Source organism: Orcinus orca, chromosome 16 (genome assembly GCF_937001465.1).
Source record: "Orcinus orca chromosome 16, mOrcOrc1.1, whole genome shotgun sequence".
Classification (NCBI taxonomy): domain Eukaryota; kingdom Metazoa; phylum Chordata; class Mammalia; order Artiodactyla; family Delphinidae; genus Orcinus; species Orcinus orca.
This window is the reverse complement of record NC_064574.1, coordinates 81,558,420-81,575,900: the sequence shown is the minus strand read 5'-3', so window position 1 is coordinate 81,575,900 and position 17,481 is coordinate 81,558,420. Positions and strand designations below refer to the sequence as shown.

Here is a 17,481-nt window from a genome sequence, read left to right as displayed (position 1 = left end):
TCCCAATTGGCCAAACAATCTTGAAAAAGAAGAACAAACTAGGGGTACTCACACTTCCCAATTTCAAACGTTATTACAAAGCTGCAGTAATCAAAACATGGTACTGCTATAAGGATAGACACGTAGATCAATGGAATCGAATTGAGAGTACAAAAACAATGCCATACATCTACAAGCAATTGATTTTCAACAGTGGTGCCAAAACCATTATATGTAGGGAAAATAGGCCTTTCAACAAATGGTGCTGGGACAACTGGATATCTCCATGCAAAAGAATGAAGTTGGACCCTTATCTCATACCATATACAAAAATTAATTCAAAATCAAAGACCTAAATGTAAAGCTAAAACTATAAAATTTTTAGAAGGAAACATAGGTCTAATCTTCATAGTCATGGATTAGGCAATGGTTTCTTAACTATAACACCAAAATCATAAGCAACAAAAGAAAAAATTGATAAACTGGATTTCATCAAAATTAAAACCTTTTGTGCATCAAAGGACACTCAATAAAGTGAAAGACCACCCACTGAATGGGAGAAAATATTTGGAATATCAGATCCTTAAGTCTGATAAGGATCTAGTATCCAGAATATATGAAGAACTCAACAATAAAAATACTAACAGCCCAATTTTAAAATGGACAAAGATTTGAGTAGACATTTCCCCAGAGAAGCTCTACAAATGGCCAATAAGCTTATGAAAAGATGCTCAACATCATTAGTCATTAGGGAAATGCAAATCAAAACCACAATGAAATATCACTTCACCCACTAGGATGGCTAGAATTTAAAAATCAAACAGAAAAATAAAAACAAAATACCAAGTGTTGACAAGGATGCAGATTAAATTGGAATCCATTTGTACATTGCTGCTGGGAATGTGAAACAGTAAATAGTACAGCTGCTGTGGGAAAAAGGTTGGCAGTTCCTCAAAAATTTAAAGTGTTACCATATGCCCCAGCAATTTCACTCCTAGCTATTTACCCAAGAGAACTGAAAACAGAAACAGAAACTAGTACATGAATGTTCGTAGCACCATTACTCAGAATAGCCCAAAAGTGGAAACAATCCAAATGTCCAGCTGAAAAATGAGTAAATAAAATGTGGTATAGCCATAAATGAAATAATAATCATAAAAGGAATGAGGTACTGATACATGCTACAACATGGATGAACCTTGATAACATGATGCTACGTGAAAGAAGCCAGTCACAAAAGACCACATACTGTATGATTCCATTTGTATGAAGAGCCCAGCCTAGGAAAATCTGTAGAGACAGACAGTAGATTAGTGGTTGCTTATGTTTGGGGGCGTGGGGATTTGCGGGTAACAGCTAAGCACTATAGGGTTTCTTTTTGAATTGCTGAAAATTTTCTAAAATTGTGTTAATGGATACACAACTCTGACTATACTAAAAGCCATTGAGGGCTTCCCTGGTGGTGCAGTGGTTAAGAATCCGCCTGCCAGTGCAGGGGACACGGGTTCGAGCCCTGGCCCAGGAAGATCCCACATGCCATGGAGCAACGAAGCCCGTGTGCCACAACTACAGAGCCTGCGCTCTAGAGCCCGCATGCCACAACTACTGAAGCCCGCGCGCCTAGAGCCCGTGCTCCACAACAAGAGACACTGCAATGAGAAGCCCGCACACAACGAAGAGTACCCCCTGCTCGCCACAACTAGAAAGTCCACGCACAGCAACAAAGACCCAGCGCAGCCATAAATAAATAAATTTTTTAAAAGCCATTGAATTATATACTTTTAATGGGTGAATTATAGGGTGTGTGAACCATATGTCAATAAAGCTATTTTAGGGACTTCCCTGGTGGGGCAGTGGTTAAGAATCCGCCTGCCAATGCAGGGGACACGGGTTCGAGCCCTGGTCTGGGAAGATCTCACATGCCACGGAGCAACTAAGCCCGTGCGCCACAACTACTGAAGCCCGCGTGCCTAGAGCCCATGCTCCGCAACAAGAGAAGCCACCGCAATGAGAAGCCTGCGCACCACAGCAAAGAGTAGACCCCGCTCGCCGCAACTAAAGAAAGCCTGTGCACAGCAACAAAGACCCAACGCAGCTATAAATAAATAAATTTATTTAAAATAAATTAATTAAAAAATAAAGCTATTTTAAAAGGGACACCATCAAGGAGGAATTCAGAATAATGACATTTGCTTTTTTTCTGTCCTTGGTCACTTGGCTGGGCTCTGGCTATGCTAGATACGGGATTCTTTATGAAACACTGTAGCAGAAAGAAAACTGTTACTTCGCTAGTTGTTGCCAAAGTGTCTTTGGGGAATCAAGTATCTTTCCTTAGGAATGAGCCTTCCTAATTTACTTGGGGATCATCTGAGATTCAGAGGAGACAACCAAACCTGGAAACTGCTCTTTGTTGAGAATTTGAGGGCAAGGAAGAACTGAGAAGGGAAGTGTTTCTGCAGAAAAGGTGGGAGGCTGGGATGCTTTTGGACAGAAATGACTGAGAGACACAAGAAAAGAGAAGCCTGATATTCAGCATTAGATCATCTGCTGAATCACACTGTGATGTAAATGTCCCTTACTGTTAGCCCTGAATCAGCAATAAAACTCTGCTGTCTTTTCTGTGTGATACTGAGAAGTATGAGTTTAAAAAGTAACGACTTGGCCCCTCCCCCCCATATGAAACAATGGAGCAGCTGCAACGTACAAGGCAGAGAATGAGGACCGAGCAGAAATCAGATCTGTCAGTGGTCCAGGGTATGTAAGCCTCTGAATTCACAGGAATCTTCCAGAAGAGTGTGGCTGAGTGTTTGAATACATTGAATCTATATATTAAAGGACCCTGGGTTACATATGCTTGGAAAGCCAGAGTTTCTGAATATGACATATATTGCAGGGCCGGGTGCATTTATAGGTTACAAGATTTTAAAGGTGGGGGGAGCAGAGATGTGGACAGCAGGAAAGAGGAGTAGACTCATTGAGACAGGAAAGAGGATTGTCCTCAGCAACAGGAATGCCAGCAACAGTGGTCAATATTTATTGCGCAGGACAGAGAGGCACGGTTTTATGGAGGTCTCTGCTGGCTGACTCTGGAACCAAGCCCATGAAAATTGTGATGCTGACACCAGGGAATTCTGGTGAGGAGGCACAAGCAGGAGAGCTCCAAGGAAAAGCTTCAGACACCGTGGCCCCCCAAGGCTCTTGGATACGCTTCAACAGCCTTTAATTTACCATGGAGATAGACACCCCACTCACTGGATGTTTGGACAAAGATGCAGTCAGAGGGTTTCCTTCAGAGGTGAGCCAGGTGTCTTCATAATTCTGCAAAGTAGAGGATCAAGCAGAAGCTGAGCCTTTTCCTAAGTGGGAAGAGACCTAAATGGAAGGGCAGGAGGTACAATCAACGGAGCACTTGGGTCCTGGTTCATTGGAAGGAACCATCCAGTTGATGGGGATGCAGCTGGGCGATGGGGTGGGATGAGTGGTTAGGACACATCTGCGTAGAACCTGGTTTTCTACTTTGTAACTTGTGGGAGTTGTACTTCCCGGAGGGTGAGGGGCTTGCCGTGGGGGATCATCAGGACCCATACATCAGGGACAGGTAGAAAGAGGGACATCAGTGCCCCTCTCACCTGCTTCTGCAAACCGTTCTTTTGTTTCCACCACTGGGAAGTTATCAGTCGGTTCCTTGTGTCTTTGGGCGCTCTCTGAAGTTGGGAAGTACTTAGAAGAGGGAGATTTGTGCTTCCAGATCTTCCACCATCTCCCCAGGCCCAGGAGCACAAGCTCCAAAAGCGTGAACAAGAGACAGAGCCCAGTGACCCCAAACATGGTCTTCAGGAAGATGGTCTTCTCAGAGGGGCGAGACAGATTACAGCTTATACTACCAAGGCAAGGCTCTCGACGACACGCAAAGGAGCTGGGCATCTTGAACCCGTACAGATGGTACTGCCCCCCCAAAGCTGCCCCTTCAAGGGCCAGTCGCACCCCCAGCTGTGCCACATAGGCCCAGAGCACCCTGGGGCTTCCAGGCCCCAAGGCATCTCTGCTTTTCTCCCCTTGGCGAATCAGGGTCTCCTCTTCCTTCTTCACCTTTTCAGATTCCTCCCAGTGCCAGATCACATGATACAGAATGAAACCCATGTAGAGGGCACTGGGTACAGCCACCAGGGTGACCTGGAAGGCCCAGAAGCGCAGCGGGGAGAGAGGGTGGAAGGCATCGTAGCAGGCAGCCTTGCAGCCCAGCTGCTGCGTGTGACACACGAACTCGCTCTGCTCGTCGCCGTAGACCCCCGTCCCACTGGCGGCCAGCAGCATGAGGCGGAACCCCAGGAGGACGGGAAGCAGGAGGCGCCCCACGGGGGTGGAGTGCCGGCTCTCCTCCACCACCAGCCGCCTCAGGAACCTGCCGCACATCCTGTTAGGGAGCAGAGGACAGTGGTGAGTGTAGGTGTAATGCTCACTGTCCGGTGGGAGTGGTGCCAGGCCAGCTCTTCACCCCCAATCCAACGGTGGCTAAGGCAGGCTTCCTCGCTCCTCTCCTAGGACCTGGCTGATCGAATACCACGACCTGAGGGCACCCCTTTATAGTTAATGGAATCATCTGTATAGAATATTAATAGTGAGTGAGTGTGGGTGTGGCTTTCTCTTCTGTCCCCCCTCCTGTACTGCTGGAGGCGAGAGGAACTCTCGGCCTGTGGGGAGACCAGGGTCAGTCTTTGTCTCTCTCTTTCCCTCCCTCCCGCTCCTGCTTCCCAAAGGCTAAATAGTCAGAGACCCGAGTCCTCTGAAGACCATTGCTTCCCTAGGTGATGGCTGCTAGGTCTGGTGCTACTGTCAGTGTCACCTGAACGAAATCAGTGCTGCCCCTGGGAGAGGTGTGCATTGCCTTCTCTGGCTTCAGGCCCCCAGGTGCTCACAGGTGTGTCAGTCTGGCCCCCATCACAGTGGTGAGACTGAGGTGAGGTTAGGTTAAGGGGCTCGGTGGGGATCCAGTGAACAGAGTGAATGTCAAGGCTTGCTCTAGTCTGATGTTCTTCAGACCTAACCAGCTTAGGAAAGGAGAATACTTTGAAGAAAACCCAGCAGATCTACTGGTTAAACATAATGGTGTTTGGGCCAAAGCCAGAGGTGACTGGATCAAAATTCAAAATTCAACTCTGCTTTGTCATTGCTCCTTGGGTTTACATCTCCCTCGTGGTAAGAGGTGACCATGGTCGAGGACAGGCTTCAGAAATTCTTCTGTTCTCTGGACAAAATGCCGTCATGCTACAAGCCCAGTTTGCCATCTTCTCTGTCCCCAGCAGCCCTCCTCAACGCCATGCTTCTCTTCCTAACCCTTCCCCTTCAGCCCAAACTCTTACATACCTTGTTCCCCTCACTCTCAGAAGACCATGCAAAGCTCTTATTCCAGAGAAAATAGACTCGTTAGTGTGAAACCCTGAAGCTCCTCCTTCTCGTATCTTCACAGTCACGTCCTGCTGTAGCATCTCAGAGAAAGAAGTGTCTTTCCACTTGTGCAAGGCTGCCCTCCCTTTCAACTCTGTGTCCCTGGGGCACAACTTCCAGCTTCTTCAAGAATTTGACCCCCTAATTATCTTTTCTGTAATTCAGACCATCCTTGTTTCTGCTCTGACCTTGAACTTGCTTAGGTTTCTTCCTGTTAAGTCTAATAATAATAACCTGAATTTCTAAGTTAACATGGCAGCAAGTGAGACAGGCCTAATTTATCTCACGTCGGCTTCCCTATTATAATACCCAGCGAGATGCACAAAACAATCTTAAATGAGTATTAGTGTTATAAACTATAGATAAGAATGGACCACATGCCAAAACTTAGGCAGAACGGTCAGTTTTGTGCAATCAAAAGAGACGGATTGAGATGCTTCCAAGGAACAGTTCTAAGGGCCTCAGTTGACCAGAGAATTATGTCACCATCCACCAACTGTGAGAAACCATATTTGAGCCACTAAGAATCAGAGTCTGAACCTCTGCCTGCCCCTCAGTCCCTGTCTTTCTTCTTCCTTCATAGACTGTGAAAACTTAGAAGTATATCAGGCTGCTGAAAATTCTTTTCTATAAAATTGGGTTAAAATTTTTAGAAGAAACTTATTTCCAGTCTCTAGAAAGATGCAGAATTGGTCCCATGATTAAAGATGGCATATTGAAGATAAAGATTTATCCCTTCTCATCCCTAAGACTCCTCAAAAATGAGAGTCAATGGATCTTTACATGTGTACACCCACTATAAATAGAGTAGAAGAGAGATCATCAGCTTGATCTTTGAAGGCAATAAGAGATTCTGGGGGAGATTAGATCAGGATGCTAGAAAGCACATTGGATAATTCTCCCAGAATTCAAAGGAAGAAGATGAATAATTGAAAATAATAAAAGATAGGGCTTCCCTGGTGGCGCAGTGGTTGAGGGTCCGCCTGCCGATGCAGGGGACGCGGGTTCGTGCCCTGGTCCGGGAGGATCCCGCGTGCTGCAGAGCAGCTGGGCTCGTGGGCCGTGGCCCCTGGGCCTGAGCGTCCATAGCCTGTGCTCTGCAGCGGGAGAGGCCGCAGCAGTGAGAGGCCCGGGTACAGAAAAAAAAAAAGATAAATAGATAAGGAACAAAATCTGTTTCAAATTTGGAAATCAAGACAACAGTAAAACAAAGTCACTAGCTTACGTATTGGTGAGAAAGCACTTAGCGAAGTGTCTAGGAAAGAAGTGGTTTCTCCATAAATGTTTCAGTTTTGTTTGGTGAAAACTGAGCTCCACAGCAAGTTTCAAGGCTGGTCCTGGGTTTCTCAACCTTGGCACTGTTGATGCTTGGGGACTGATAATTTTTGTTTAGGTGTAGCAGGGGTGCTATCCCATGCTTTGTAAGATGTTTAGCAGCGTTCCTGGCCTCTATCCACTAGATGCCAGTAGCACACTTCTCCCCTCCCACCCACAACTGTCTCCAGATACTGCTAAGTGTCCCCTGGGGTCAAAATCACCCCTGGTTGAGAACCACTGCTTTAGGGTAGCACTGGTCCATCACCTCTCCACTCTTGGCTTCAGTTGCCAGCTCTGTAAAGCAAGATGTCTGCACCAGAGCATCTCAGAGGGCTTTTGTAGGGCATGATAATCAGCCCATTTCCAGGCTGGTTGTACATCCTCCTGTGAGGATGCCTGCAGCCTCTCCCACCTCATAAGTTCAAAGGGTCCCAGCACTTGGGGTTGGGGGAGAGCCCTGGGCTCTGGGGGTTTCTGCCCTGGCCCTCCTGGCGAGTCACCAGACTAAATGTTAACTTGGTAAATTCTCAAGTCAAGCTCTCCGCCTCGTCTCATTTCCAAGTGCAGGCCCAGCACTGTCTACACATGTTGCCAGCACATCCCCAGCAGACCTGGAATTTAACACAGAGCAGCCCTGGCATATTCCAAGTGTCGGGAGTTTGAGTAGCTTCCTGAAGCCCTCTCTCTGGTTCTTCTTTCCCGTGCCCACCCCAGACCTGCAGCCAGACACCCAGATGTCCTCTGAGAGGCTCTCAGAACTGAACTGAGGTCTCCAGGGCTCACCACAGAGCTTCGGGGATTTGGAAGGGAGAAAACAGAAAAAGCAGGACTAGAGGGCTTGCTTGAGATCCCTTGGTTTGGAGCACCCTTCCTGCCCTTTGCCCCGCGGCTGTTATAACCAAAACAATGCTCATTCAACACACATTCCAGGGGCTCCTGGAGGGTGCAGACAATAAATAGCCTGCTCCATCTCCCCAGGGCTGCAGACCAAAGGGAGTTTCCCATGAACCGAAGCTCAGACACGGCTGTCCGTCCTCCCTCCTCCCCTGCTTTCCTGGGACCCAGTGGTCTCCCCATCTGTTCCAGCCGTCCCCAGCCCACGCCTCTCGTTCTCGGAGACCTGCGTCCTCCTCCCACAAACACGTCTGCAGCTTTGCCCACAGGGGGCCAGAGACCCCAGGCCAAACGTCGAGACCTAGGGAGCTGAGGGATCAGCATTGTTGAGAAAATTCAAGGGACCACTGTTTCTCCAAGAAAAAGAAAGAGTTTGCAAATCAATTTATTCTGGAGGGGGCTGGCAGGATCTGAGCTCTGTCCAGATTTTAGAAGCAGTTCCTATGCGCTCAAGAGTTGGGAGAAGGAGGAAAACCCAGAGTTTGAGGGGATTTTCGAATACGTAAACAGATTTTTTAAAATTCCATAGCAATTTTGTTAAGAATTTTTCTAAGCATCTCTTGTTCTTTGGGAGAAAACTTTCAGGATACTATGGGCGGCAGAATCCACCTCAGAGAGTTAAGGCGTGAAGGAAGGTTGTCCACTGAGGCCAGCACTAGAGCAGCTCCCTGCTTCCAGCTCACCCCACCTGGTCTAGAAAACATTCTAGATCTTTTACTAAAGTGCGGTCCATGGTGCAGCAGCCCTGTCATCACCAGGGGTGCAGAACCTCAGGCCACATCCCAGGCTTAGCAAGTCAAGTCTGAATTTTAATAATAATCCCCAGGCCGTGGGCGTGTGCATTAGAGTTGCAGATGCACAGCCCAGAGCCCCAGGCGGTCCCCACCACCACTACCCCAGGCCCTGTGCCAGCCCAGCTTTGCTCTGCCCTGGCACTCACCTGGCAGCTTCAAGCAGAAGCACCAACAGCCGGGGAAAGAGGCAGAGGTAAGAGCCCTCAGGCTGGAGCCCGCAAGGTCCCCCCTCTCCCCCAGGCCCTGCCTCCAAGCCTCCACCCACTCCTTCCCCCGCCCCTCGTCTTTCCTGGCAGCCTTAGCGCAGGGTCAAAGAATTGCAGCCAGAGGGGCAGGCAGCCCAGCTGCTAAAGAATGGGCTCTGGAGAATAACCCTCTGTTGTCGAGGGTGAGGGCTCTGTCTTCTAAGTGAACTGAAATGGGGATTTTCAGATCATCTGAAAGGGGGGCAAAGGCTTCAGCATGTTTTCAATATAGGGACTTGCAGGCAACAACAGATAGAATTCCATACATTTCTCTCTGGACATCCTCTCTTCTTGGCTGGGAGAAACAGGCTCTCTGCAGCTCAGGGAGCCCAGCCCCTCTCCACCAGGCCCAGGGAAGATTGCAGCACCTGAGTTCCAGATACTGGCCCTGCGGAGATCTGGAGTATCATTCCACCATTTTCTAGCATTTCACATCGTTGTAGAGAAGTTCAAATCCACCTCAATAGTCTTCATCTTTTAAGTGATTTGATCTTTTTGACAGTTTGCCAAATGGATGATTTTTTACCTTTGAAGCCTGTTCACTCCTCCAGGGGATACTATTCAGCTAGACGTAGAAATGTCTCACTGGCTCTTTCCTGTTCACATCTGGTACACAGGAAATAGGGATGCATCCTTAGGGCCAAGAAACTCTGGGCATACAGGCCATTTCCAACACAGCCACATCTCCTTCCATTCATCTGCTGGATATCCTATCTCCTGCCTTTTTGATTTATCAGTCGGGAATCAACACACTGGAGCCCCTCTCACTAGGCATGAGATACAGGAGGCAGCACCCTCACCGCCTTCCCTTGGGGAGAACTAATAGCACATCTCTTTCCAAGGCAGCTTCCCTCCGGAGTTAATCCTCTCTCCCTCTAATTTCCAACAGCTCTGCCGTTTTATACAACTTAGACGTGGGTGTAGAGTTCGAGCGACATAACTTATTTATTTGGTTTTCCTTTGAAATATTGCATTTTAGACTAACAAATCACTTTAGAATGTCGTATGTGTTGTATTTTCTAAAATATTCCATCTTGAAATCCCCGTCCAAATTTCCAATACCTTGTTACACCAACATTTATTTAGTTGCTTAATAAATGATGGATATTCTAAGTGCTAAATGGTTATTAATTCACACTTCATAACAACTTTATGAAGTAAATACTGTTACTGCCCTCTTACAGAGGAGAGAAATGAAGAATGGAGAAGTTAAGTAACTTGTAAAAGGTTGACCAGCTAGTGAGTAAAGGAGATGGGATCTGAAAAAGCAATCTGGCTGCAGATAGCAAACCCCTAAACACTACTATACTCCTAGCCTCATCGTATTTCAAATCACCAGCCTTTAAAGACCTTTTGATGGTAAATCCACTATAAGTTCATACCTTCAAGAAAATAAAAATCCTCTGCTGGCATTTTCTCCATCTTAATGACTAGCTATGCCATCAACCCTGGATTTCAAGCAAAAACTTAGGTGTCATCAATGACAACTTCTCCTTCATTGAACACATCTTATCATTCTACTGGTTGTACAGATTTCTGTCCCATGAATTAAGAAGGTGCCTTAGTTCAAGACTGAGTTACCGGGACTTCCCTGGTGGCGCAGTGGTTAAGAATCCACCTGCCAATGCAGGGGACATGGGTTCGAGCCCTGATCTGGGAAGATCCCACATGCCGAGGAGCAACTAAGCCCATGTGCCACAACAACTGAGCCTGCGCTCTAGAGCCCGTGCTCCACAACAGAAGCCACCGCAATGAGAAGCCCACACACTGCAATGAAGAGTAGCCCCCGCTCGCAGCAATGAAGACTGAATGCAGCCAAAAATAAAGAAAGAAATTTACAAAAAAAAAAAAAAAAGACTGAATTACCAAAATGTCACCCTAGTGTCGCTGTTTCTAGACTTGTCCACCTCTAATGCATTCCCTGCATTGCAGACAATATTTAATTCAATTCTTATTTAGATTTACCAACATGTTTACCAGTTTCTTTGCTCAGTGTTGCTTCTTCAATTTTATGCCTTCCTCCGGATTAAATCTTTTTCTCCTTCTTTCTCTCTCTTTTTTTTTTCTTGGTGACTGTGGTCTTAACCATTTTTGTGTTCATTTTAGTAGTGTTAAATATATTCACATTGTTGTTGTTCAGTGGATTTCCAGAACTCTTTCATCTTGCAAAACTGAAACTTTGTACCCATTTCTACCTGCCCTCAGCCCCTGGCAACCATCATTCTATTTTCTGTTTCTATGAATTTGACTACTTTAAACCTCTCATATCAGTGGAATCATAAAACATTGAGACTGACTTATTTTCCTTAGCGTGATCTCTTCAAGGTTCATTCATGTTGTAACATCTATCAGAACTTCATTCCTTTTTTAAAAAATTTATTTATTTTTGCTGTGTTGGGTCTTCGTTTCTGTGCGAGGGCTTTCTCTAGTTGTGGCAAGCGGGGGCCACTCTTCATCGCGGTGCGCAGGCCTCTCACTATCGCGGCCTCTCTTGTTGCAGAGCACAGGCTCCGGACGCACATGCTCAGTAGTTGTGGCTCTCGGGCCTAGTTGCTCCGCGGCATGTGGGATCTTCCCAAACCAGGGCTCGAACCCGTGTCCCCTGCATTAGCAGGCAGATTCTCAACCACTGCGCCACCAGGGAAGCCCAGAACTTCATTCCTTTTTAAGGTTAGATGATATTCCATTGTGTGTATGTATGTGCCACATTTTGCTTATCCATTCATCCATTGATGGACAGTTGGGGTGTTTGCACCTCTTGGCTATTGTGAATAATGGGCTATGAACATAGGTGCACTAAATTTTCTTCTTGAGGTACAAACTTTAGTATTTCTTCTACTAGGGAACTGTCTAGGGGTAAGCTCTCTTTTTTTCCTTCTTTTTTTTTTATTGAGGTATAGTTGATGTACAATATTATACAACATAGTGATTCACAATTTTTAAAGGTTATATTCCATTTATAGTTACTATAAAATATTGATTATATTCCCTGTGTTGTAAGATATATTCTTGTAGATTATTTATTTTATATGTAGTAGTTTGCGCCTCTCAATCCCCTACCCCTCTCTTGCCCCTCCGCCCCTTCCCTCTCCCCACTGGTAACCACTAGTTTTTTCTCTATATCTGTGAATCTGTTTCTTTTTTGTTAGATTCACTAGTTTGTTGTATTTTTTAGATTCCACATGTAAGTGATATCATACAGTATTTGTCTTTCTCTGTCTGAGTTATTTCACTTAGAATAATACCCTCCAGGTCCATCCATGTTGTTACAGATGGCAAAATCTTATTCTTTTTTAGGGCTGAGTAGTATTCCATAGTGTGTGTGTGTGTGTGTGTGTGTGTGTGTGTGTGTGTGTGTGTGTGTGTGTATCACATTTTCTTTGTCCATTCATCTGTTAATGGACACTTAGGTTGCTTCCATATCTTGGCTATTGTAAATAATACTGCTATGAACATTGGGGTGCATGTATCTTTTCTAATTAGTGTTTTCATTTTTTCTTTTTTTTTTTTACTATATACCCAGGAGTGGAATTGATAGGTCATATGGTAGTTCTATTTTTAGTTTCTTGAGAAACCTCCATACTGTTTCCATAGTGGCTGCACCAATTCACAGTCCCACCAACAGTGCAGGAGGGTTACCTTTTCTCCACACCCTCTCCAGCATTTGTTATTTGTAGAGTTTTTAATGATGTGTTTGCCCCTTTAAAAAAATCTCCTTCTCCCAACCCTCCAGGGTATCCATCTTCCTAAAATATATATTTATCATACCTTTATCTTTTTATACTTTTAACACATATCTACTTTGTTTAAAATCTGTTTTTAATGTTGCCTGTTTTTACTTTTTATATATGTGGTAGAATTATACAGTTCTGTGATTTCCTTTTTGCCTCTGTATTATATATTTTTAGACTCATACATGTTAACATGAGTATGAATGTAAGTAATGCTCATACATGCAGTTGAAGTCCATTAATTTTCACTGCTGTGTAGTTCTTCATTGTTTAAATAAACCACAGTGATTTATATGTTCTAATATTGATGATATTTGGGTTGTTTCTCAGTTTTGTTATTTCATCAATATTGTTATGCACATTTCTCATACATTTCTATATCCGCACCCATGCAAGATTTTCCTTAGAGTTTTCATCTTTGAGGAATTACCAGAATGTAGACTAATGTTAGATAGAATATACCCAATCCTATAAGGCAATGCCTAACAGTTTTCTGTGATCATGACCTTTTGATTTTAAGTTGCATTTTTCTGAATATTAATGACGTTGATCTACTTTTTATATGTTTGGGGGCCATTTGTGCCTCCTTTTCTTGCCTAGAGTAGACTGGGTAATGCCCCCCAAGATATGCACATCCCAATCCCCAGAACCTGTGAATGTTGCCTTATATGAAAAAGGGACTTTGCGAATGTGGTTAAGGATATCGTGGGACTTCCTTGGCCGTCCAGTGGTTAGGACTCTGCGCTTCCACTGCAGGGGGCATGGGTTCAATCCCTGATTGGGGAAATAAGATCCTGCATGCCACTAGGTGTGGCAGGAAAAAAAAAAAAAAAGTTAAGGGTCTCGAGATGCGGACATTTCCATGGATTGTCTGGGTGTGCCCAATGAAATCACAGGGTTCTTTATAAGAAGGTGGCAGGCAGTCCCGCCAATAACTCACCTTAAATATAAATTCACACATAATTTAAAAGTGAAAGGATGGAAAAATATACTTAGCTAACACTAATCAAAAGAAAGCTTGAGGGCTTCCCTGGTGGCACAGTGGTTGAGAATCTGCCTGCCAATGCAGGGAACACAGGTTTGAGCTCTGGTCCAGGAAGATCCCACATGCCGCAGAGCAACTAAACCCGTGTGCCACAACTACTGATCCTGCTCTCTAGAGCCCATGAGCCACAACTACTGAGACCATGTGCCACAACTACTGAAGCCCACGCACCTAGAGCCCGTGCTCCACAACAAGAGAAGCCACCACAATGAGAAGCCCGTGCACCGCAACGAAGAGTAGCCCCCGCTCACCACAACTAGAGAAAGCCCGCGCACAGCAACAAAGACCTAACACAGCCAAAAATAAACAAATAAAGTAAAATAAATTTTTAAAAAAAGAAAGCTTGAGGGACTATATTAATATCAAATTAGGTTTCATAGCAAAAATATTACCTGGGATAAAGAGGTCATTCCGGTATTATAAAGGGGTCAGTTCATCAAATCCTAAGCATTTATACACCTAATAACAGAGTTAGGTGACTAGCAACGAAACAAGTTTCAGAAAGGTTGAATCACTTGTGAAGGCCACTCAGGCAGTAAGTAGAAGAGGCAGGATGGGAAACAAGGGTGAATCTAGGGTCCAACTCTTTCCCCCTCTCAAGGAGCAGCCACTGAGTCAGGTGCCTACAGCACCTCTTTGCTGACGGCATGTGATCACCTCCTTGGAAACAGAGAACTGTGAGCCCACCATTCGGGGCTATGCAGACAGTCCGGCCGCAGTGACCAAAGTCCTTGACTACTTGTCTGTAATAGGGGTGGGAAGTGGGGAGATACACAGGACTCGGAGAATAGGCACATTTTTCAAAGTTGCCTGGATTTCTCCTGATTCCTCAATGGCTCCATTTATAAATGTCCACAGTGCCTGGGTCAGTGTGGGTATCAGGGCAGGAGGTTAAGGTTGGTGCTGGAGCCTGGGGGAGGGGGCTTCTGCCTCATTATTTCTAAGCTTCTGACAGGACCCTAAAGCACCAAGACAAACTTCTCTTTCACAGTAAGTTTCTGAGGATTGGTGCCAGGAAAGAAGCCCCCAAGGGTCAAGAGAACTCTCCTCCCACTTCTTTATTCCACCAAACAAGGCCCTCTTTGTCTCCCCTCCTCCCAGCAGATGAGGCCAGGCTCCTCCCACAGCCATATGTTGACGAAAAGTGCCAGGACCTGGAGCAGCAGGGTGCCTGGGGTGCAGGGGTCACCCAAGGCTGGGGAGCATCTCTGTACCCTCATGGTGATGGGGGGAGAAATCTTTCTTCCCTCCCTCCCTCCCTCTTTCCACAGCTGGATGTGTCAATCTGCTTTGGGAGAGAGAGACACCACCAGGAACGAGGATTGAGAAGGAGTCGTGTTGCCGAAATTGGGCATCTGTACACCAGTGCCGGGTTAAATCTCAGAGACAGAGTTTTGGGTGAAGTAGAAAAGAATAGCTTTATTGCTTTGCCATGCAAAGGGGGCCAGAGCGGGCTAATGCCCTCAAAACTGTGTCCCTCCCTGGAGGGGGTAGTGAGGAGTCTCACAGTGTTCTAGGAGCAGGGCGTGGTCAGCTCGTGGACATTCTTCTGATTGGTCGGTGGTGAGGTCATGGGGAGTCAGCATCATCAACCTTCTGGTTCCAACTGGTCTAGGGTCTACCTGTGTGGTCAGCACACGGTTAACTTCTTCCACCTGGAGGGGGTTTCAGTATCTGCAAAACAGCTCAAAGGACATGGCTCAGAATATTATCTATAGCCCTTGAGGAAGAACTAAAGGTCCTTGACTTTGTTTAATGGCTAAAGTATTATTAGTTTGTCTTGCTTGACTGTTTTTCTTTCTTTCTGCATTTTCTCACTTCTCTGATTAAATTTATTCGTTGACTAAAGTTCTTCTACAGACAAAAGGCAGGCGGAGGACATGGGGGTGGGGGCGTTATTCTGGAAAGGCCTCATAGGGCCCTGCTCAGTTACAGTCAGTAGAAGGAAAGTGTCAGAACAAAAAGAAAAACAGGCTTCCCTGGTGGCGCAGTGGTTGAGAGTCCGTCTGCCGATGCAGGGGACACGGGTTCGTACCCCGGTCCGGGAAGATCCCACATTCCGCGGAGCGGTTGGGCCCGTGAGCCATGGCCGCTGAGCCTGCGCGTCCGGAACCTGTGCTCCGCAACGGGAGAGGCCACAACAGTGAGAGACCTGCGTACCGCAAAAAAAAAAAAAAAAAAAAAGTCTCCCCAGAGAATCGGATTAGACAGCACTGGGCCAGGGATACTACGTGACCTGGAGAGAAGGGAGATAAGCTAGTCCTGGGCCCATCATTGCATGACAATCTGAAGGTCACAAAAATATAAGCCAGTACTTTTTACATTAACTATATTTCAATGAAAAAAGAAAGAAAGAGATTCTATTCAGCCGACTCAGGAGTGCCCACCGAGCTGATTTTCCTCTCCCAGCCCACTGATAGGCTCCTCTTGTGGCTAAACGGGATATTACCTCTAAGAGTCTAAGAAACACCAACCCAAGTGTCAATGCCGGGTTTGGACCTTACTAAAGTGAAGGTGTGTGGTGTCCCCCACAAGAGCTCCAGGAGGCCGGCAGTGAGGGCTGGATCATCCTGACTGTTTTCCCTGGAACGGTGGACCTGGTTTCCTAAGAGTGCACTGACATATCCATGGCTGGGGTGCACACAGGTGGGTTGATCAGCTTAGCACACAAAGTACCCCCAACACACACTGCCAGCAGAGAATCAGAGGCAGGCAGGGGAGGGGCGTGAGACCATCCCCTGGGGCAGGTGCTTGTCAGACTCTGGAATTGAACCCTACTTGCAAGCCAATAAATTAGCCTGTTATGTTTCATGGATGTGACAGAAGACAGGACAGCTCTGGAACACAGACAAAGAACAAGCAGCATGGCCCCTAAATCCCAGACAGTGACTCCACCGGACCCAGGTGCTAGGCTTGGAGGGAACACAGAGCTTGGGGAATGACAGCGAGCTGGCACAAGCCTGATCTTTTTCCAGAGGGGATCAATACCTCATCCCTGGAGGTGGCTCCGTGAAGTACCCTGAGAAACAGCCTGGGTAAAGATAACACAGGACTTTGCATTGTCGAGACGCCCAGAACGTGCAGCGAGTTCAAAACCCATGGCAGATTGCCCCTCCCAACAGCACCCTCCCCAGCTCCTTGTCCCCAACCCCCACCTCTATGCCAGATTGGCCCACTGTCCACACAAGCTGATTGCTCATGCTGGTGAGGCAGGACTGCATCATGTTAGCATGTTAGCAATGATGCTAACACACTGATTTCTGGTTGCTCTCGTGGGCGTGGGACGCAGGACGGGTTCAGGATTCTGGGCTATAGCAGCCCACAGCTCTACCCTTCTGTGTGAGTTTGGAGGTGGCGGGGAGAACCTGTGAGGTGCCCCCTCCAATCCACAGCACCCCAGGGCAGTGAGGGTGGCAGCTGGTGTCCAGCAACCTGGACGCCCAGCAACCTGGACACCCCCCTCTGTTTCTCAGATCAGGCTGGGGAGCGGGGAAAGCACCTATCTTTGTAGCTGGGCTTTCCAGATGAATTAAGCAGAGGAACATCCTCACTTGCGGTGATCAGTGTGGTGACTCAGTGCTCTCCTGGCCAGGCATAGCCATGAGGATTGACTGCTCTTCTTGCTGCCCCCTTGGCCCTCCCCCTCCTCCTCCTCAGCCATATGGTTGGTGAGGTGTGGCTCAGGGTCCCCCTGTGTCTTGGGGATCCCCCTCCACCAAGGGGAGGGAGGGTCCTCCCATAATTGGACAGCCCCCTCCAGCCCCTCTCACTGGCCCTGGAAAGCTCCAGGTGGTCCATGAGGCACAGGAACAGAGCAATGGGTCATTCTGTTTCTGTAGCCCCTCATGGGGGGGGGGGGGGTTGAAGAAATTTCCCAGAAACTATAGTAAAAAAAAAAGAAATAGAAAGTAGGAGAAAAGAGATTTAAAAAATTAACCTGGCTGGCAGGTTCAACAGCTACACAATAGGAGTTCCCTAAAGAAAGAATTGAGGAGGAATAGACTCATATCTTGCATTCCAAAATGCTAGAG

General features: G+C 46.7%; 1 protein-coding gene across 1 annotated transcript; it reads right to left on the bottom strand.

Moving 5' to 3' along the window:
• Positions 1-2,083: 2,083 nt before the first annotated feature.
• On the bottom strand, positions 2,084-9,034 carry GJC3 (gap junction protein gamma 3). The gene is made up of 2 exons (XM_004269034.3): positions 8,576-9,034; positions 2,084-4,393 (listed from the first exon to the last, which is right to left on the bottom strand). Exon 2 carries the CDS (start codon positions 4,390-4,392, stop codon positions 3,568-3,570), a length of 825 nt encoding a protein of 274 aa, XP_004269082.1. The 5' UTR covers position 4,393; positions 8,576-9,034; the 3' UTR covers positions 2,084-3,567.
• Positions 9,035-17,481: the final 8,447 nt, after the last annotated feature.